This window comes from Mobula hypostoma, chromosome 4 (assembly GCF_963921235.1).
Source record: "Mobula hypostoma chromosome 4, sMobHyp1.1, whole genome shotgun sequence".
Taxonomy (NCBI): Eukaryota; Metazoa; Chordata; class Chondrichthyes; order Myliobatiformes; family Myliobatidae; genus Mobula; species Mobula hypostoma.
Window position 1 is genome coordinate 136404654 of NC_086100.1, and position 22584 is coordinate 136427237.

Sequence of the window (22584 nt, forward strand, 5' to 3'; positions counted from 1 at the left end):
GGTTTTGCACAATATCATTGTACTACTTTAGGCTGCTGTAATAGGTATCATAACTGGTGCAACTTTCAAGCTGATTCATTGCACAGAACCCAATATTTACATACCTGGATTGAGCTGCCATGTCCTTAGTGGGCTTGTTATAAAAGTTTCCAGCCTCTCTGCAGTCCATCAGCACTTTGGCTTCTCGGAGATAACTCAGCCCAACAGTTGCGGTTTGGATCAAACCAAGTATTGCAGCAGAGTCCACAGACCAAATTACACTACTATTGCTAGACTCAAGAAATGCAAACACTAAGTAGTGCAATAATATAGTAATTCCACACAACTATAACTGGTTTAGAATCCAAGAAAACTAGTCCATATATTACTCAGTTTACTAACAATAATTCACCGTCTTCATTCTCTATATTTAACAGCTGATAAATGTGACTATATTTAAACTATTTCAAATTGTTATTAATACTATTTGCATAATACCCTGCATAATTTTCTTTCTGGGTGAAGGTAGCTTATTTCTCTCGGAGATCTCTTTCTTCCTCTCCTAAATAGAAACTTTTAATGTAATAATTACCCACTGTTCTATCTACTAAAGATTACCATCTTAGATTTGTTGAACCCATTCTAAAAATTCATTACTTCTTTAGTTCCCCCTTACTATTGATTACTGTCTTTCATTAGGAATGAGGAGCAAATTTAGAGTGATTTTAATTCCAAATTGTGAAGTGTTAATGTACACAGTAAACAGCCTCACTTCTTATGAAACACCACTACTCATTTTCTTTCTCTGTAAATAGCTTCTTTTTACTCTGTCTTTATCTACTGTTGTCAGGCAGTTCATTCTGCTAATTTCTCTCCAGCTCCACATTATCCAATATTATTGCTGTGGAGTACCTTTTGGAAGAGCTTTCTAAAAAAGCTTCCAACATTAGTCTTATTTATACGGTTTTTTACTTGCAAAAAATATGGTTAGTCAAACAAGAACTGCCCTTTTCAGTTGCTGCAAGGTGTATAATAAATTTCAGTTCATTAGATGTTGGTAGAAATTATTAGAAAATATAGGCTCATAAATCTTGTGGAATAATGTAACTGATTTAATTTTATTTTTACATTGACATTGATAACTCATTAAAATACAAGTAATATTACTATTTTATTACTGAGTAACAACTGCTATGTGTAATTTACAGTACAAGAAAGACAAGGTATTTATTTTAGATACAAGGCCTGTGAGCTGGAAAACTAGAAACATACACATAGTAATTCAAGGTTTAATGATAAAATCTTTGCTGGACTCCAACATTTTTATGCATATAGACAAATTTTGTAAATACAAATGTTAGTAATTTTAGTACATTTACAGTTTGTAAGCACTTTATAAGTGATCTGAAAAAGTTATATACAATATAATTATCACATTCCCGAGATAAGGTGGTGGTTATGTTGTTGAAATGTAGGTAGCTTTTAAAGATGGATGTTTGACATAACTTAGCTCTATTATAAACAGATGACTTAAATGTACTCAACTGCGAAAATGTCAAAATGCAAAAAAAAAGTAACCATCCAAACTTCAAGTAGATTTTACTACTGAAAGTAGTAAAAAATTTACATTTTTTTGCAAACACAACTGAAATTGAACATATTTTGCAACAAGATATTTGGATAAAAGTATGTCCTAATTATGGCAAGAAATACCACTTCAGTTTAAAAATTGAGCCATCTGGCTACCACGATAACACCAAATTAATTTCACTCTGGATCAGTGACAAGGAATGCAAGACTCCACCCTGCAGAATCTGCATTCTGCAATGTTCAATTTTAAATCTATATCTGTAAACCACAGAGAATTAAAGTCTCAACTTTCCAGAGTTACCAACTCAACAAGTGTCAAATACATGTAGTGCACGCTTCTTCCTCCGTGGTAGTCATTTTGGTAAACACACTGCAGAATAAGTCATTGGCCTTTCTGTTCAATCCTGGCAAGGAATGTGGGATTCTGGTTCTTATTTGTTGATAATTATTGATCATGGCGATCTGAAGGCCACTGCCAGCAATGTTGCAATAGAGATGTTTAACAATCTGTTTGTAATTATTTGTAACTACCACTGTTAAGTGTATAAAGTGTCAAAAATGCCTCAACTAACTGTAGCTTAAATAACCTGGACTTAATTAAAAAATTAGAAAATTAGTTTAACTAAAACATACTTTACAGACTGGATATTTCCATGATTCAGACTAGAATTAAAAGTGAAGTTATTTTCTATACAAGGTATCAACTTCTGAAACCAATTTCCTGCAGTAATTAATAGCTTCACCTTGTACCAAAGTAACAATTCCAATTGGCATTTAAAGACTGTATTAACCTATTTGAATGCTTGAAACTAATGTACAGCATCAATGGTAGCCTTCGCAAAGCATGACAGCATGCACTTAATTACAGTTATTAACCTGACTCCAATAATTTCCCATTTTTCCTCATATATACTGTTGTATGCAAAGTTTCAAGTCACTTCATAAATTGATCGATGGCTCATTCAAGGTAGAGCATGCTGGCTAGAATGCCATTAGTGGCAGGAATAAGGCGGCATCTCAAAAAGGTATTATGGTTCAGTTAAACGACACCATCAAGTCACTTTGCACTTTTAATTGGAGTTTCTGACTCAGTAGATTGTCTTTCATCGGTCCATGCTTTTCTGGTATTCTTCAGTGCGAGTGTTCGTTCTTGGTCCACCAATACATAGTCTACTTTTTCATCTGTTGCTACTGTACCTGTACCATTGCTTTTCTGAAATTAACAAAGAAAATAATTTGTAAAGAATTCAATGTTATCCAGTTCTTATTTTAAGCCAAGGCTGTTATTAACTGAGTGCCAACATTGTATCACATTTTTTTGGACCTCTGAACCTACATTATTAGATGTGAAATCCCATATTTTATGCAATAAGCATTCAATTTAAACAATGAGGACTGGCCTTATAAACAATTATGGTCAAGAAATTAATCTAGATAGTACCCAAAAATAGCACAAAATACCACTAACTAGTTGTTAATAAAGATGAACCTCTTGGCAGAAAAATATCTGTTAACTCTTTAAGTGGTGTTTTGGCATTTAGCTCACCCAAATGATGCCAATATAATGTAATATTCAAAATTAGTTTCTAATAGATTTTCAACCAGATTGGTCTAAGATTGGAGCTGTTCTGTCAAAGAGAATGAAATAAAAAATGTCACTGATCAAAAAAATATGAAGTTTATATAACCCCACTATGCCAGTAGAGCAATACGCAGAGTGTCATAAGTGATGCCTTTCAGAGGAGACAGCAAGGATCTTGAGACAAGGATTGTGAGCTAAACCTAGACTGTGATAGGGATGCATGCACTCGATTTAGTTTGTATAGCAAACACATGTACCCTCTTCCTGAAATATTAATGTTTCCAAAGGAGCCTGCCATCACTGTTTTAAAACTGTTAACAAATTTTGTCACAGTTTAAAGTGTTTGAGGTTGTTAAATACAAAAATGATGCAGACAAATTTGTGAGCCTGTAATACAATGCTTCATCTCCAGATGGAGTAAAAGTTCAAACAGATTGGTTCTATTAAGATAAGGTTTTAACGATTTAAGAACCAAAGAGCAGAGTTAGGCCATTTGGACCATTGAATCTGCTCTATCATTAATCTGATATATTTTCCCTCTCAGCCCCATTCTCCTACCTTCTCCCCATAACCTTTGATGCCCTTACAAATTAAGTACCTATCAACATTGGCTTTGGATAACTTTGCCTCCACAGCTGTCTGTGGCAATGAATTCCACAAATTCACCACCCTCTGGCTAAAGAAATTCTTGTCGTCACTTTTCTAAAAGGGTGTTCTTATATTCTGAGGCTGTGCTGTCTGGTCTGAGACACTCATTATTGTAAACATCCTCTGCATATCCACTCTTTCTAGGCCTTTCAATATAGAGTAGCTTTCAATGAGACCCTTCATTCTTCTAAACTTCAGCAAGTGCAGGCCCAGAGTCATCGTACACTCCTCATATGTTAACCCGTTTATTCCTGGGATAATTCTTGTAAACCTTCTCTGGACCCTGTCCAACTTCAGCATATCCTTTCTTAGATTTGGGGCCCGAAACTGCTCAAATGTGGTCTGAACAATGCCTTATAAAGTCCTGCCTTTATATTTTGTCCTCTTAAAATGAATGCTCACACTGCATTTGCCTTCCTTACTACTGACTCAACCTGCAAGTTGACCTTGAGAGTATCGTACACTAAGACTCCAAGTCCCTTTGCACTTCCAATTTCAGAATTCTCTCCCCATTTAGAAAATAGCCTACGCCTTTATTCCTACCATAGTACATGACCATACAGTTACCTACACTGCATTCCATCTGCCATTCCTTTATCCATTCTCCTAATCTGTCTCAAGTCCTGCAAACTCCTTGTTTCCTCAACACTACCTGACCCTCCACTTATCTTTGTATCAATTGCAAATTTGGCCACAAAACCATCAATTTCATCATCCAGATCATTAACATAAATGTGAAAAGTAGCGGTCCAACCCTGACCCTTGTGGAACACCACTAGTCACTAGCAGCCAACCAGAGAAAGGCCCCCCTTACCCACCCCACTCTTTCTATTCTGCCAGGCAGCCAATCTTCTGTCTATGCTAGTATCTTTCCTGTAATACCATGGGTTATCTTGTTAAGCAGCCTCATACGTGAAATCTTGTCAAAGGCCTTATGAAAATCCGAACAACATCCACTGACTCTCCTTTGTTTATTGTACTTGTTATTTCATCAAAGAATTCCAACAGATTTGCCAAGGCAAGATTTCCCCTGCTAACTTTGGCCCATTTTATCATGTGCCTCCAAGTATACTGCAACCTCTTCCTTAATAATGGATTCTAATATGTTGCCAACCATTGAAGTCAACTGGTCTATAGTTTCTCATATTTTGCCTCCCTCCCTCAAGTGGAGTGACATTCGCAAATTTCCAGTCATCTGGAACCATTCCAGAAACTAATAATTATTGAAATATCACCACTAATACTACCACAATTTCTTCAGCTACCTCTTTAAGATTCATTGAATGTATTCTATCTAGTCCAGATGATTTATCCATCTTAGACTTTTTAGCTTCCCAGGAACCTTTTCCATAGTAGTATCAACTACACTTGGTTTTGACCCTGGCATTCTTGAATTTGTGGCATGCTGCTGGTGTCTTCCACAGTGAAGACAATACAAAATAGTTTATTCAGTTCATCTGCCATTTCTGTGTCCACCTATACTACCTCTCCAGTATCATTTTCCAGCAGTCCATTGTCCACTCTTGCTTCTCTTACACTTTATATACCTGAAATATACTGGTATCCTTTTACACTATTAGCTAGTTTACATTAATGTTTCATTTTTTCTCTCCTTATTGTTTTCTAAGCTGCCTTCTGTTGATTTTTTAAAAGCATCCCAATCCTCCAGCTCCCAACTAGTTTTTGCTGTACTATATGTCTTCTCTTTTGCTCTTATACTTCCACCGTCCGCACGGTTGCCTCCTCCTCCCTTTAGAATGCTATTTCTTCTTTGGGATGAACCAATCCTGCGTCTTATGAATTACTCCCAGAAATTCCCGCCTTTGCTGTTTTACCATCATCCCTGCTTGTGTCCCCTTCCAATCAACTATGGCCAGCTCCTTGCTTATGTCTCTGTAGTTGCCTAGTGTGGGTTTTCATCCTATTGTGGTTATTGGATTTATTGAGTATGCTTGCAAGGAAATGAATATCGGGGTTGTATATGTACTTTGATAATTACTGTGAATACATCCAATTTTAGTTCCTGCCTCTCAAACTGCAGGGTTAATTCTATTAGGATCACTGTCTCCTAAGGGTTCCTTTACCTTAAGTTCACAAATCAAATCTAGTTCATTACACAACATCCAATCTAGAATTACCTTTTCCTTAGTGGGCTTGACCACAAGCTGCTCTAAAATGGCATCTCATAGACATTCTACAAATCCCTTCTCTTGAAACCCAGCTCCAACCTGGTTTTCCCAACCTACCTGCATATTGAAAACCATCATAACATTGCCCTTTTTACATGCCATTTGTTATTTCTCAATAACTTGGCTACTGTTCGGTGGTCTGTATACAACTCTCATAAGGGTCATATATCCTTGCAGTTTTTTTAAAAAATCTACCCACAAGTACTCTACATCTTTTGTCTTATGTCAGTTCTTTGTAAGAATCTGATTTTATTTATTTTTTACCAGCAAAGCCACCCCACCCTCTCTGCCCACTGTCATTTTGATACAAGGTGTATCCTTGGATGTTGAGCTCCCAGCTGTGATCTTTTTATTTTTTTCTGGAGACTTTCTAGCTTCTCCTGTACTCTCCTTCCCTTTTACTTTATCTTCACTTTTCCTACTATTTAGTTTTAAATCTTAACAACAGCCTTAGCAGATTTTCCAGGACCCTGGTCCCAGTGTGGTTCAGGTGAAGCTCGTCCCATCAGAGCAATTCCCCCTGCCTCAATACTGGTGCCAAAAATTCAAGTACACTTCTCCCGCACCAATCTTTGAGCCATGCAGTTAGCTCTGACCTTATTAACCTTATGCCAAATTGCAATCCAGAGATAATTACCTTTTTTGGTTCAGCGTTTTAGTTTAGTCAGCAGCTCCTCATATTTCCTTAGCAGAACCATTTCCCTTGTTGTAGGTACCCACATGGACTGTAACAACTTGATCTTTCCCCTCCTGCGTCAAATTCCTCTGCAGGGCAGATCAGATATCCTGAACCTGGCCACCAGGCAGAGAGCACAACCTTTGGGACTTTAGATCTGTTTGTCAGAGTATCACGTCTATTGCCCTTACTATACTATCCCCAGTTTCAACTACATTTCTCATCTCTTCCCCTCCTGAACCACAGTGGCATGGTTCAGTTGTTCATCTTTACTATAGGCCCCACTCTCAGCTTCACAGGGAGCAACAATTTCAAACCTGTTGGGCAAGCTCAAGCAGTGAGGTTCTTCCAGCACTACCTCTTGGACCACCCTACCTGCCTTACTTGCACTTACACCCTTTTGTCCATAGCCACGAATCAAATTTGAAGCAATTAATCTAATGGGTGTGACTGCCTCCTGAAATAGTGTCCGGGTGAGTCTCCCCCTCTCCAAAGCATCAGATTGCAGGTCATCAGCTCTGAGCCCGAGTTCCTTAAGCAACCAAGCATTGCTTCATCTCCAGATGGAGTTAAGGTTAAAAAGCATTGAATTCCATTACAATTGGTTCCTAAATCAATTTCTACAGAGTTCATTGAAAAAAATGTATAAGTATAATGATTGTGTTTAACTGTCTTTTAACACAACTGACAGCAGACTCAAAGGCAAAATATCTCAAACTCTATACAGATTGAATTTAAAATTTTAAAGATCTGTACCTTCCGTGGTGGTGTTGATTTTCCAGAGTCCAGATCCAAGTCTAAATACTCAACTTGTTGTCTGTCGCCTTTAGATCTTGTTAAACTACTTCCCCCATCACAACACTGCAGTACTCCTTTTATGCTCTGCACAAAATAGATTGGAATAAATCCAACATTATCATGCGAACACTTGGCCATTCCTCACAAGCAACATATTACAAAGCTACCAAAAAGGTATTTAAAAAAAATATTATATAATTGATAATGCATCTAGACTATTAAATATTTATATAACATTCAGTTTAAATAATATTTTTAAAATATTTATACAGCTGTGTTCATCCAAATAGTATTCCAGGTATCCTGTTTGCAGCCTTATTGAAGGGATACACAGATAAGCAATTGATAGCAAGAAGATATGGTCATCAACAAACAGGTACTTCTGAAAGCAACATGTAGTGAGCATTGGTCAAGTATTCTGTGAGCGAGTGAAGCTGTTTTTATTTGAACAATGTATCCTTTAGCACATGATGACAGAAAAGATCATTCAATTAAGGCAAATTTAAGTGGACAATTGGGTTTCATGTGTATAGGATACTAAGAAGTAGAATATGGCTGCACAGACCATGTTCATCGTGTTATTGTTATAATGTTTAAATTCAGAACAGTTGCTTCTGACATAAAAAAAAATCTGGAAAAAGATACACCATGAATATGGTGCTGAGTACTCTGACCTCTACTGTCCATTAAACCTGGAATGCGAGGCCAACGTGTTCCCAGAAGGGTTATGAGCAAGGATTGCAAGCGCTGCAAATCCTAGATATCATGGATATAGTTAGTTTAACAAGTAAAGGGAAGAAAGCATTGCCAGGAGCAGAGCACTGAAAGGAAGGGAGGCCTTTCAGGAGTAGAGAGAGATGTTTAAAAAAGAAATTGAGACATTAAATATTACTGGCAGATGAAATGAAGGACAACTCCAAAGCAATCTGTGCATGAAGCCAGAGAACTCTTTTTATTTGTATTCACCATGACAGACATTGATGTGGAGATTTCTGATGGGACAGCAAAATTCTAGAGCATAGAAGATATTGTAGTAGACATAATGATTAATAAGCCCCCTATGCTTTATGCTCTATGCTCCCTGGCTGCTATGGGAGTCAAGGTGGGGAGGAGAGGTGGTATTGGGGAAATCATTGGGGCCCTGGAGATATTTAAATCTTATTGGTCATAGAGAAGGTGCCAATTGTATTTATCCAAGGAAGGGCAGCAAAGGCAAACCAGCTAATTATGCACCAGTTAATCTGATATCACTGGTGGGAAATTATTGGAAACATTTCTAAGGGACACCTACAAGCAGGGACAGATTAGTGATAGTTTGCTCAAATTTGCTGGAGGGAGAAACTCTGATCATTTTAATTGAGTTTTTGAAGAGATTTTAAATAGATTGATGAGGGCAGAGTGGTTGATGGACTTCAGTAAGAGGTTTGGCAAGGTCCTATATGAAAGGCTGGTTCAAAACATTACAGCCTATGAGAGCAGGGCAAATTGCATTCTGAATTGGCTTGGTAACTAAACGGTGATGGTGGAGGAAGACTTTTGTGATTGGAGGACCAATGGTGCATCACGGGGACCTTTACAGTTTATGTTCATTAACAACTTTGATGTCAATTAACATAGGTGGTACGATGATTAACTTCACAGATTATATAAAAAAGCAGTTCTGTTGATAGTAAGAATGACTTATCAGGCTACACAGTGCTATTGATCAGGTAAATTGGGCAGGACAACAGCAGTGGAATTTAATCCCGATTGGTGTGTGGTGTGGGAGGGGTTAATCATAGTAGTTCATATACAATAAATGGTAGGGTCCCAAGGAGTATGGAGAAACAAAGGGGCCTTGGTACATGTCCAGAGATCCCTGAAAATGGCAGCACAGGTAGATACGGTAGTGAGGGTGAATCCTAATATCACAGAACACATCTTAATATAAGCCATCACCTAAAGTATTGATGCTATTATTTTAAACTCTCTCATCTCCTCTCTGATCATCCCCTTAGGTTAATTCCAGGATGTCACTCAAGGTTTGTATTCTATCCCCTACCTTAAATTAACCCATGAAGTTGTTAGGTAAAGATTCCTTTAAAACAGAAAGACTCTTCTAGAACTTGTCCTAGAAGAGTCAGACTTATGTTGCAGTTATGAAATTATCACTTTTAATTTCCTGGTTGAGAAGTGGTTGGTGCATTAGAGTTAACAAGTCATTATAATAATTATCATGAATAAAATTTTGATTAACTATGTGAATTTAACTGAGTGCTCAGTAGTTTACCAAAAATATTACATACAAAACCTTTTCATGAACAGCAAGGTGTTATTTTTAAAAAACAACTTCTTACAGATATCAAAGCAGTTGTCCCCATATCTACCACCTCACCTCGTCTGTCCATTCCCTTCCTGACACTTCCCGTTCAATGGGTGTAATAGGGACAGTGCAATAGAAGGATTCTTCACTGAAAAATGAAGGAAGAGGAAGAAAGGAAATAGTAAACTTAAAAAAAGGAGAAATCAGAACAAGCAGAAAGCTTCAAAAGAAAAACACAAGGAAAAGCCATGAAACACAATTGCACAGATCCCGAGAAAGTGAAACAGTAGAGAACTCTGGAAAAGGTGACCAGATTTTCACAGCCCTAGAAGGAGCAAGAATAAAAGTGAGCAGCATCTAGAAGAAAGCCTAAAAGAAATTTTTTAAATGCATAAAAAGAAAACCAAAACAAAGGAAACCCACAGATTAATGAGTCTTAATAAATCCGTTATTCCAACCTGAGTATTTTGGGACATAATTTCATTCAGTCATTTAGACAACAATTTTATTTAGCTGATTTACAACTTCTACTTAAAAACACTGCATTTAGGCAGACACCAGATAACCAACATCCTACCTTCCAGTGAAAGTATGTAATTTTTGTTCTAATGGGTTTTAGTGAAAAGAATCAAATTGCACATCATCTAAGTTAACTGTTGCAAGTTCTGATTGTTAAAAACTGCTAACACTCTACACCTCCACAGCACTGTAGTCCCAGTTTTTCTGCAGAATCTGAAAATGATATTACTACATGAAAGTGGATGAATCTGAAGGTTACATACTGGATCATCTGTGGAGGGAGCAGACTCCATGGCCACGTAGTTCTCCTCACTGTCCTCCTGTGAATCAGTGCTGGAAGCAGTGCTGTGAACGGAGGCTGGCCGGGGATTGACAGGAAACCTGGAGTGGCTGCTTCTTAGGAATTATTGGGGGAGGAAAAAAAGCAACAGTCCAGATAGTTACACCTTATGTTCCTCCCATATGAAAGGTTACTATTTATACCAAAAACTATGTGCACATCATTTTTAATTTGGTGGAGGGCTAAATCACAAATGATGCTTAATTCACGACAACACAGAAGTCAATAAAATAAATGATGTAAAATGATGTTAATTAGTTTAATTGATTTGACATGCTATAAGGATCTTCAAACTAAGTTTCCAAGTGAAAATTAAGATTAAATATCACCTCAGATTAAAACAAAAATGCTGATAGCTATAAGTAATAAAGAGCATGGCAAATGTTTGAAATTTTGCATGTTATTCTCAATCTTACAAAACATTTAAATTATGCTGTTTTGGAAAATTTGTCTTATTTTGAATGGATGTTAGGGAATTAGATACAAAGGTCAGATGAAAGTGTCCAATTTTTAAAATGAGAAAACTCCAGAGGCTTCAGAACAAAAAACTATATTGACACTTTAGGACAGTGGAGGGATTGCTGTACTCTTGAAGGTAGCATCTTCAAAAAAAAGTGGATATTCCATTTCAGGCAATGTAAAAGTTCACTTGTTGCTAATGTGAGGTAAGGAAGGATGTCTTTTTCTAGAGCTAGACCAAAAGCAAAAGAAACCCTCTTTAAATGTAAGACCTCTGTTCTCATTGAACATAAACCTATTTGGCTTAACAAAATAGCTGCACCTTCAACTGACTGGAGTTCCTGTGCAAACACTTGTACACAACTTAGATTGGTACTTCAGTGCAGGACTGAGGGACACATTGTGAGAGCCTAAACTTAACCAACAGCACTAAAACATAAAACTTCGTTTAGCTATATTTCTCTCAGATTTGGGTTCATTTATCACATATACAGTGAAATATTTCATCTGCATTAACAACCAATACTGCCCAAGGATGTGATGGGGACAGTTCACAAGTGTTGTAATACACTTGGTGCCAATATTTCATGCTTACAATTTTCAGCAGAACAACACACGCAGAAGCAACAACAAAACAATAAGGGCAAAACAAACCCCATTCCTACTAACCCCCTGCCCCCACACACACACAAGCCTCAAACCCACTGACCTCACTGCTGTTCATGATATATGGCTCAACGCAAATTGCCTATTAATATTTCACTGCCTGGGAAAACTTTTGGGATATCCTGAATGGTACAATATCAAAAGCTAGTTCTTTTTGTTTAGCTTAACATAAAACAGTGCAAAAAAATGTTTTAATTTATATCTCCTTTGTCAGATGTGTTGAGGGCTTCACAGAGTGATCAATCCCCATTACTCTCCTGAGCAACTGAAAGATATATTAGTAGACCACCTGGTGGCCAGCTCAAGAACAACACGGACAAGAGCATGCTGCTGACTTCTCATCCCTACAAAGTAATGCGTGATTAAACACAAAAACCAGAAACAGATGAGATGATGAATATAAGGAGGCAATAATCACAAAAAATATTCAATATTTCTATGCACAATATATAATAACACTCAACTCATTTTCTTAACCTACAACATCAACTGGTTTCTCAGTCAACAATTAAAAGTCATGGATTTTCTACATTGCGGTAGAAACCACATTTATTATTAAAAAAACTTCTGGTCTGTTCCTCTTGTCTCTGAAATTATGATTTTGCAGAAACTGTAGAATCACAAATATTCAGCCTCTACCATTTTTTTTTAAAACCAAGAATTTTTTTTAAACTCCCATTGCTCAGCTGCATCTTTTTCATGGGGGTTATACGAGGTCACCAAAATACAAATGTACAAATACATAATTAGCTGTCCGACAAGCTAGAAAAAGACTGAATGCTGTACAATGTGACTGGCAAATGGCAGGTGGGCACCAGTTTGCAAGATCTTTCCCAAAGGGTCTGCATCTCATTTTGAATTTAAATCCTACTTGGGAAACTTCCACTTCGCCCAAGAGGCCAGACTTCCAAATCATTATATTTCTTGCCAAATTGCTCATAAATGATCCAATAGTTTCCAAAAAATCATAACCATATGCCCAATATTTCATCTAATTTTTTTCAGGCTGGTTTACCTACTGTTAGCCATCACACATACAGCTGTTAGACTAGATAACTTAAGTAAAACAAAAGACAAATCTCACGATTTCACTATCGATAACCAACTTGATCAGGAGACATGAGATTAGGTTGGAAAATCAGGAAAATATGCCCATTTTTATATGTGTACTTTGGAATCCATCAATATAGTTAGATGAATGATACCTAAGACTTAATTACATCAAATCTATTTCGATGTTTATCTTAGAGTTTTTAAGACCAAATTCACAATAAGTAATCATTGTGATGAGGGAACAAATAATGAATGCCAAGTGCAATTTTCAAATAGAGCAGAGCAGCCCATGCCTACTGAAAATCCTATCTTCATATAATGAAGCTCAAAAAAAGAATTTTGTCAAAAGCAAAGACGTGGATTCAAATATTTTAACTGTTAGCTTTAACTAAATATTGAAAGGGTGTGTTTCTCTTGTAAAAGTAGACGAGTAGATTTAAGCATCCAATCTGAGCATTTCAATGATCTCAGAACCAGGACTCAGTACAAGTTTGACATGTTTCCATGCAAAGTACTGAATAATGAGTTCCAAAGTGGCAGGAAGCAAGCTCTGGCTTGTATGCTGATGTTCTTTCAGTTGATACAAAGTCAAATAGGCTTTTGTTTGGTTTGTTACAGCAAACTGGGCGCGGACCTGCAAACCAAAATCACTTATAGTTCTCTCCCACGTTTATCCCAGAAGTATCAATTAAGGAATTAGTTAACAATTTTGTAATATGAATTACACTTCGTAAAATTAAGATCAACATGAAGAAACTGTTAATTTATATTCTTGCAAAAAGAAAAGATACACTTGTGACAAAACCCATGCGACAATACACTTGTTTAAATAAACAAAATTGAATGTAGGAGTTTACTTCTATAATTAAATGCTTTTATCAAATAATCTGAATGTCTTTCATTTTAGTTCTCTTGGTGGAAGATGGCAGAGTAGAATGCAAGAGATTGCAAACTTTTCTGATGCATAATCAAAGACCTGAAATATTAATAGCTATCTGCCCAGATTCTCTTTGACTTGCTGAATGAACATTTACAGATGTGTTTTATTTACATAATTATTTTATAATTGCTATGTCTGCATTATATAATCATATAACAATTACAACATTGAAACAGGCCATCTCGGCCCTTCCAGTTTGTGCCGAACTCTTACTCTCACCTAGTCCCACCGACCTGCACTCAGCCCATAACCCTCCATTCCTTTCCTGTCCATATATCTATCCAATTTAACTTTAAATGACAACATTGAAACTGCCTCAACCACTTCTGCTGGAAGCTCGTTCCACACAGCTACCACTCTCTGAGTAAAGAAGTTCCCCCTCATGTTACCCCTAAACTTTTGCCCTTTAACTCTCAACTCATGTCTTCTTGTTTGAATCTCCCCCACTCTCAATGGAAAAAGCCTATCTACATCTATTTACCCCCTTCATAATTTTAAATACGTCTATCAAGTCCCCCTCAACCTTCTACACTCCAAAGAATTAAGACCCAACTTGTTCAACCTTTCTCTGTAACTTAGGTGCTGAAACCCAGGTAACATCCTAGTAAATCTTCTCTGTACTCTCTCAATTTTGTTGACATCTTTCCTATAATTTGGTGTCCAGAACTGTACACAATACTCCAAATTTGGCCTTACCAATGCCTTGTACACTTTCAACATTACATCCCAACTCCTATACTCAATGCTCTGATTTATAAAGGCCAGCATACCAAAAGCTTTCTTCACCACCCTATCCACATGAGATTCCACCTTCAGGGAACTATGCACCATTATTCCTAGATCCCTCTGTTCTACAGCATTCTTCAATGTCCTACCATTTACCATGTATGTCCTATTTTGATTAGTCCTACCAAAATGCAGCACCTCATATTTATCAGCATTAAACTCCATCTGCAATCTTTCAGCCCACTCCTCTAACTGGCCTAAATCTCTCTGCAAGCTTTGAAAACCTACTTCATTATCCACAACTCCACCTATCTTAGTATCATCTGCATACTTACTAATCCAATTTACCACCCCATCATCCAGATCATTAATATATATGACAAACAACATTGGACCCAGTACAGATCCCTGAGGCACACCACTAGTCACTGGCCTCCAATCTGGCACACAGTTATCCACCACTACTCTCTGGTGTCTCCCATCCAGCCACTGCTGAATCCATTTTACTACTTCAATATTAATACCTAATGACTGAATCTTCCTAACTAACCTTCCATGTGGAACCTTGTCAAAGGCCTTACTGAAGTCCATATAGACAACATCCACCGCTTTACCCTTGTCAACTTTTCTAGTAACCGCTTCAAAAAATTCAATAAGATCTGTCAAACATGACTTTCCATGCACAAATCCATGTTGACTGTTCCTAATCAGACCCTGTCTATCCAGACAATTATATATACCATCTCTAAGAATACTTTCCATCAATTTACCCACCACTGACGTAAAACTCACACGTCGATAATTGCTAGGTTTACTCTCAGAACCCTTTTTAAACAATGGAACAACATGAGCAATACGCCAATCCTCCGGCACCATCCTCGTTTCTAATGACATTTGAAATATTTCTGTCAGAGCCCCTGCTAGTTCCACACTAACTTCCCTCAAGGTCCTAGGGAATATCCTGTCAGGACCCAGAGACTTAACCACTTTTATATTCCTTAAAAGCGCCAGTTCTTCCTCTTCTTTAATCATCATAGTTTCCATAACTACCCTACTTGTTTTCCTTTACCTTACACAATTCAATATCCTTCTCCTTAGTGAATACTGAAGAAAAGAAATTGTTCAAAATCTCCCCCATCTCTTTTGGCTCCGCACATAGCTGTCCACTCTGATTCTCTAAGGGACCAATTTTATCCCTCACTATCCTTTTGCTATTAATATAACTGTAGAAACCCTTTGGAGTTATTTTCACCTTACTTGCCAAAGCAACCTCATTATCTTCTTTTAGCTTTTCTAATTTCTATCTTAAGATTCTTCTTACATTTTTTAATATTCCTCTAGCACCTCATTTACTCCAAGCTGCCTATATTTATTGTAGAACTCTCTTTTTCCGAACCAAGTTTCCAATATCTCTTGAAAACCACGGTTCCCTCAAACTTTTAACCTTTCCTTTCAACCTAACAGGAACATAAAGATTCTGTACCCTCAAAATTTCACCTTTAAATGACCTCCATTTCTCTATTACATCCTTCCCACAAAACAAATTGTCCCAATCACTCCTTCTAAATCCTTTCGCATCTCCTCAAAGTTAGCCTTTCTCCAATCAAAAATCTCAACCCTGGATCCAGTCCTATCCTTCTCCATAATTATATTGAAACTAATGGCATTGTGATCACTGGACCCGAAGTGCTCCTCAACACAAACCTCCGTCACCTGCCCTATCTCATTCCCTAACAGGAGATCCAACACTGCCCCTTCTCTAGTTGGTACCTCTATGTATTGCTGCAAAAACTATCTTGCACACATTTTTCAGACTCCAAACCATCCAGCCCTTTTACAGAATGGGTTTCCCAGTCTATGTGTGGAAAATTAAAATCTCCCACAATCACAACCTTGTGCTTACTACAAACATCTGCAATCTCCTTACAAATTTGCTCCTCCAGTTCTTGCTCCCCATTAGGTGGTCTATAATACACCCCTATAAGTGTTACTACATCTTTCCCATTCCTCAATTCCACCCAAATAGCCTCCCTAGACGGGTCGTCTAATCTATCTTGCCAAAGCACCGCTGTAGTTATTTTCTCTGACAAGCAATGCAACACCTCCCCCTCTTGCCCCTCCAATTCTATCACACCTGAAGCAACAAAATCCCGGAATATTTAGTTGCCAATCACACCCCTCCTACAACCATGTTTCACTAATAGCTACAACGTCATATTTCCAGGTATCAATCCATACTCTAAGCTCATCCACCTTTCTTACAATGCTCCTAGCATTAAAATAGTTGCATTTAAGAAACTCTCCACCTCTTACTCTCTGTTTATCCCTAATGGTGCAAACAACTTTATCTTTTTCTTCCTTCTCCCCTACATCTTCGGTCAGAGTGCTCCAGTTCTCTGTCCCCTGCCTATCCTCCCTCACGCAGTCTACTAGCTTTCTCGATTTGTGAACTAACCTCCTCTCTCCTAGTCTCTTCAATTTGATTCCCAACCCCCAACCATTCTAGTTTAAATCTCCCCTGTAGCCTTCGCAAAACTCCCCACCAGGATATTGGTCCCCCTAGGATTCGAGTGCAACCCGTCCGTTTTGTACAGGTCACACCTGCGCCAAAAGAAGTCCCAATGATCCAGAAACTTGAATCCCTGACCCCTGCTCCAATCCCTCAGCCACGCATTTATCCTCCACCTCATTGCATTCCTACTCTCACTGTCGTGTGGCACAGGCAGTAATCCCGAGATTACTACCTTTGCGGTCCTTTTTCTCAACTGCCTTCCTAACTCCCTATATTCTCTTTTCAGGACTTCTTCCCTTTTCCTACCTATGTCATTGGTACCTATATGTACCACAACCTCTGGGTCCTTACCCTCTCACTTCAGGATATCTTGGACATGATCAGAAACATCCCGGACCCTGGCACCAGAGAGGCAAACTACCATCCGGGTGTCCTGACCGCGTCCACAGAATCGCCAATCTGACCCCCTAACTATCAAGTCCCCTATTAATATTATGAGTTACAATATATTGGTTATCTAGCAAATGTGGTCTGCAGATAGTGATGACAGTTTTAAATTATATTAGGTATATGGGATAAACTGTAAAGTCAATGGAATATTTGTTTTCAGAGGGGGAAAAAGGCAAGTCACAGAGTCACTGAGAAGAGTTCTGGCAGAAGGGGATGTGTCTCAGGTGGACTGTAACCATGGCAACATACTGGTAATATAGATCTTTGTTTTCTAAGATTAGCATGGAGTCAGAGATCTCCTTGTTAGTCCCTTATCATAGCTCTGAAGTTCAAAACCTTATAATTTTGAAAAGAAACACAAGGTCAGGACTGTAATTTCTTACAGACTGACTTTACCATCTGTTAAACAAATGCAATGACAGAAAAATACCACGTAAAACAAAAAATAAGTTTTGACTTACTCTCTGGTAAAGGTTTTGGTCACCGGTGATCTAACTGGAGCTAATTCCTGTATTTCTTCAAATTCAGATAAAGGTTTAATTTCCAGCGGAGCAGGTTTAACTGTGATATAAAAAGTGCACGTGAATATATCTTGTGTAGAAAAAGTACACAAATTGACTCTGTATTATCAATTACAAAGCATAAAAATGTTTAACAGTTCAGAAGGTGCATTCACTTTCTCATAAGAAAATCATTTAAAACTGTAAACGTATTTATCAAGTAATTAATATTGCCAGTTGAAACTAACAGGAATTACCAGGTTATTAGAAAATATTTGCTGATGAACGCAGCAATGTGGTGATTTTAAAGTTCTATTGAAGTTTCAACTGTGTCTTGGCCTTCAGTGATGACCTTGACCACAAGACAATCAATTATCATACAAACCACAGCTAACTCTCAGGAAAAGGGAAACACCAACTGGGGATGTTCCAGTCCAATGATTTTTCCCCACCAATCCCACTGCTTTCCTTACCACATCCACAAAAAAAAAGTCAAATTTGTATAATTATTAACTCTCACTATGTTTAAGCATCATTCTCAAGCTCCGCCAGGGGTTCCCAACATGGGTCCATGGACCCCTTGGTTAATAGTAGGGGTCTGTAGCATAAAGGTTGGGAACCCCCAAGCTAGGCAATCTGGCTGCAAGCCAGCAAGGAAATTTCATGATATGGAGTGCTAATTAAAATATATATTGCATTTATGCTCTAAAGAACTGTAAACACAAAATCAAGGTATGGACCTGCTGACACAATTGATGGGAAACTTTACAAATGAGCAATTTAGGTACTCAGAATGAGTAGTTTTATATTAATTCATGTGAAAACAGTTGACAATACACACTTGAATTTCCAAGGAATGTGACTGGCCAACAAAACTGCCTTCCAACTGCTACAATTCAACATTTGCTTTGTGATGTCAGCCCCAAGGAATCAAATTAAAAACATTGATTCTCGAGTTCTATAAACACATTTTTTCGAAACTATCAAATGATAGTCATGTTGAACTCAACAGGAGCATGACAAATTAAACTTTTTGAGATAGAAGGCTATTTCCAAACCTTCAATCTACACCTTAATCTACCTTTACTCCTCTGTAAAGGTTTCCAAAGATTTATATCTTGGGAAAATAGGGAAATAGCCTACTTACATTTGTGCTTTATTAAATATATGGAGATATATTTTCCCAAGTTACAATGTAAATTACTTAGCACTATAGAGAAAGCTAATTGTTTCCACTGGTAGATGAGACAAGAACTAGAGGACATAGCCTCAAGATTCGAAGGAGTAGACTTAGGACAGAGATGAGGAGGAACTGCTTTCCCCAAAGAACAGAGAATATGGAATTCTCTGCTCAATGAAGCAGTGGAGGCTACCTCAGTAAATATATTTAAGACAAGGTTGGATAGATTTTTTGCATAGTAGGGGAATTAAGGGTTATGGGGAAAAGGCAGGTAGGTGGAGATGAGTCCATGGTCAGATCAGCTATGATCTTATTGAATGGGAGAACAGGCTCAACGAGCCAGATGGCCAACTCCTGCTCTCATTTCTTATGTTCTTATTCATGATAAATTATTCTTATTCAATATAAGTTGGATCAGCAAGTTTGCTGATGACACTAAGATTGGAGGCGCTATGGACAGTGAGGAAGGCTTTCAAAGTTTGCAAAGGGATCTGGACCAACTGGAGGGGTGGGCCAGAAAATGGCAGATGGAATTTAATGCAGACAAGTGTGAGGTGTTGCATTTGATGGCCTGTTTCCTTGCTGCAATTGTTATATGGTTATATTTTGGAAGGACGAATCAAGGTAGGACATACACAGTAAATGGTAGGGCACTGAGGAGTGCGGAGGAACAAAGAGATCTGGGAGTTCAGCTACATAATTCCCTGAAAGTGGCATCACAGGTAGACAGGGTTGTAAAGAAGGCTTTTGGCATCCTGGCATTCCTAAGTCAAAGTATTGAGTATAGGAGTTGGGATGTTATGGGGAGGTTGTATAAGACATTGGTGAGGCCAAATTTGGAGTATTGTGTACAGTTCTGGCCACCTAACTATAGGAAGGATATCAGTAAGATTGAAAGAGTGCAGAGAAGATTTACTAGGATGTTGCCGGGTCTTCAGGAGTTCAGTTACAGGGAAAGATTAAACAGGTTAGGAGTTTATTCCTTGGAGCGTAGAAGAATGAGGGGAGATTTAATAGAAGTTTACAAAATTATGAGGGGTATAGATAAATGTGAACAGGATCTTTCCACTTAGATTAGGAGAGATAAATATGAGAGGACATGGCTTTAGGATGAAAGGGAATAGGGGGAACATTAGGAGGAACTTCACTCAGAGTGAGTGGAACGAGCTGCCATCAGCTGTGGTAAATGCGGGCTCACTCTTTAAGAATAAATTGGATAGGTACATGGATGGGAGAGGTCTGGAGGGTTATGGACTGGATCAGGTCAATGGGATGAGCGGAATAATGTTTTGGCACAGGCTAGAAGGGCCAAGTGGCCTGTTTGCTGTGCTGTAGTGTTCTATGGTTCTAATCTAACAGGCTCCCAGGATGAATACACTTTTTTGGCATCCCCTCATTTGGCCACTAGAGGTCGTACTAAGCTAAGTTTATCTTTTATTCTTGTTTGCTCTAAGATCAGGGTATAAACTAGCTCAGTCTTTAAACAGAAGGGCTATTAAGTTGTTAGTCAACCTGCTTTAAAGGCTTAAAGTGATACACCACCAAAAGAATCAAAATGGCTGATTTTCAAAAAAATATGAATGACAGCAACGAGGGTGAGCCGGTAGACTTGAGTTACACCAATATAGGACATTCAGAATTAAGAGTGGTGCATAGATTCTGCGACTCATTCACCAATACTTGGCAATCACAAAATTTTAGAAGATAGAAAACACAGCTAAAATGCAACTGATCAATTAAGTAAAATGTAGCTTGTTGATGGAAGGGTTAATTTTATTTTACGGGTCAATTTTAACGTATGAGCTATTACTGAAAATTTAGTCAGTTAAAAGTTCAAAGCTGTCTAAATATAACATGCTGAATATTACCTACCCTTGTGTCGTCTTGGAGTAAAGTCACCTATGGTTTGAGTATCAGTTCGTTCTAAAACAGGTTTAGCTCTTAATATTTTAGGACTTTGACCTAATTGATGAGAAAAGAAGACTCTTCGGTTATAATTTTTCTTCAGTACACTGGCTGTGCAGCATTGGACTTCAGCATGGCCAGTTAGCAAGTGCAAGTGTTCACCAGCTGAGCAAAAGCAACGAACGTGCCTGTGGCTAACCCCTCATCATGCTCATGCGTACGCTTGTGGCTTAAAGCATTACTTACTACAAAAAGCTGTGTCATGCAAGAATCCTACAGGGTGCAGAAAAACCAGGCATGTGCGCGAAGTGCAGAATATTTCTCTGCTAGTACTGAACAATCAATAAGTTCCCCAACACCTTCATCACAACCACCAACCATATGAGGCAGCTTTGCGCCCTCCAGTTCTGGGGCACCACTGGGTCACTGATTCACAGAGACCACCAGTGCTGATATCCTACTCAAAAATGGAGCGGCTTCCTTTTCAGATAACCACTGTCAAAACAGACTTCAGAGTATCTACAATGGGTGCAAAGGTTTCTTTATTCCATCCCAACTACGTGCATTGGTTTTATAGAATGGGCATTGCATTTCACCTTGGCTGTCACACTTGCTTCACAGTGAATTTCTACCAAATTAGCCTTTTCATAAATTAAGTTTCCAGCGAAGATTTTCAGTCCCATGTGTTAGTTGTGTTTCTCTTGCCTAAGATGCTTCCTGACATGCTGTTTCCAGTATTTTGTCATTATTTTAGATTTTCAACATCAGGAAATATTTTGATTTTCATAAATCAATACAGGATTTTAAAAAATCTATATTGCAAGCAAATAAGAACGTACATTTTCATTCTGTGAACATCTTTACTCTTCTATATTGCACAAAGACATTGGAGTCATGCCTTCTGAAAGCTGCACCCTTAATTTGAACCATCTTTCAAATGCCAAGTGAAGCAAATTATACCAGTATACACAGTGGCCACTTTATTAGGTACATCTGCTCATTAATGCAAACGTCTGATCAGCCAATCATGTGGCAGCAACTCAATGCATATAAGCATGCAGACATGGTCAAAAGGTTTAGTTGTTGTTCAGCCCAAACATCAGAAAGGAGAAGAACTGTGACCCAAGTGACTTGACTGTCACTTGGTTGATTGTTGGTGCCAGAGTAGTTTGAGTCCCTCAGACTGATAATCTTCTGGGATTTTCATGCAAAACTGTCTAAAGAATGGCATGGAAAACAAAAACCAAAGTGAACAGCAGTTCTGTGGGCAAAAATGCCTTGTCAATGAGAAAAGTCAGAGGAGAATGGGCAGACTGCTTCAAGCTGACAGGAAGGTGTCAGTAACTCAAATAACCATGCATTCCAACAGTGGTGTACAGAAGAGCATCTCAGAACACACATATGTTGAACCTTGTTGGGCTGTAGCAGCAGAAGACTACAAACATGCACTCAGTGCTCACTTCATTAGCTACAGGAGGTACCTAATACAAGTTGCTACTGAGTACATATTGAGCTAAAATTAGTTTCTTGCAAAACGTATGACCAGGTTGTGGAATCGTGAATTGCATGA

General features: G+C 38.1%; 1 protein-coding gene across 10 annotated transcripts in view; it reads right to left on the reverse strand.

Moving 5' to 3' along the window:
• Positions 1 to 2624: 2624 nt before the first annotated feature.
• Positions 2625 to 22584, reverse strand: part of gab1 (GRB2-associated binding protein 1) — a 213452-nt gene continuing 193492 nt past the window's right edge. For 5 of the 10 annotated variants that reach the window (XM_063046579.1, XM_063046583.1, XM_063046587.1 and 2 more), the window contains 5 exons: positions 20982 to 21071; positions 17891 to 17990; positions 10547 to 10679; positions 7421 to 7546; positions 2625 to 2782 (listed from right to left, as the gene is read on the reverse strand). In XM_063046579.1, coding sequence (XP_062902649.1) covers positions 2627 to 2782; positions 7421 to 7546; positions 10547 to 10679; positions 17891 to 17990; positions 20982 to 21071 — 605 coding nt within the window. In that variant the 3' untranslated portion in view covers positions 2625 to 2626. Of the gene's footprint in view, positions 2783 to 7420; positions 7547 to 9836; positions 9913 to 10546; positions 10680 to 17890; positions 17991 to 20981; positions 21072 to 22584 lie in introns of all 10 variants that reach the window. The other 5 variants (XM_063046584.1, XM_063046586.1, XM_063046582.1 and 2 more) reach the window with 4 other exon arrangements.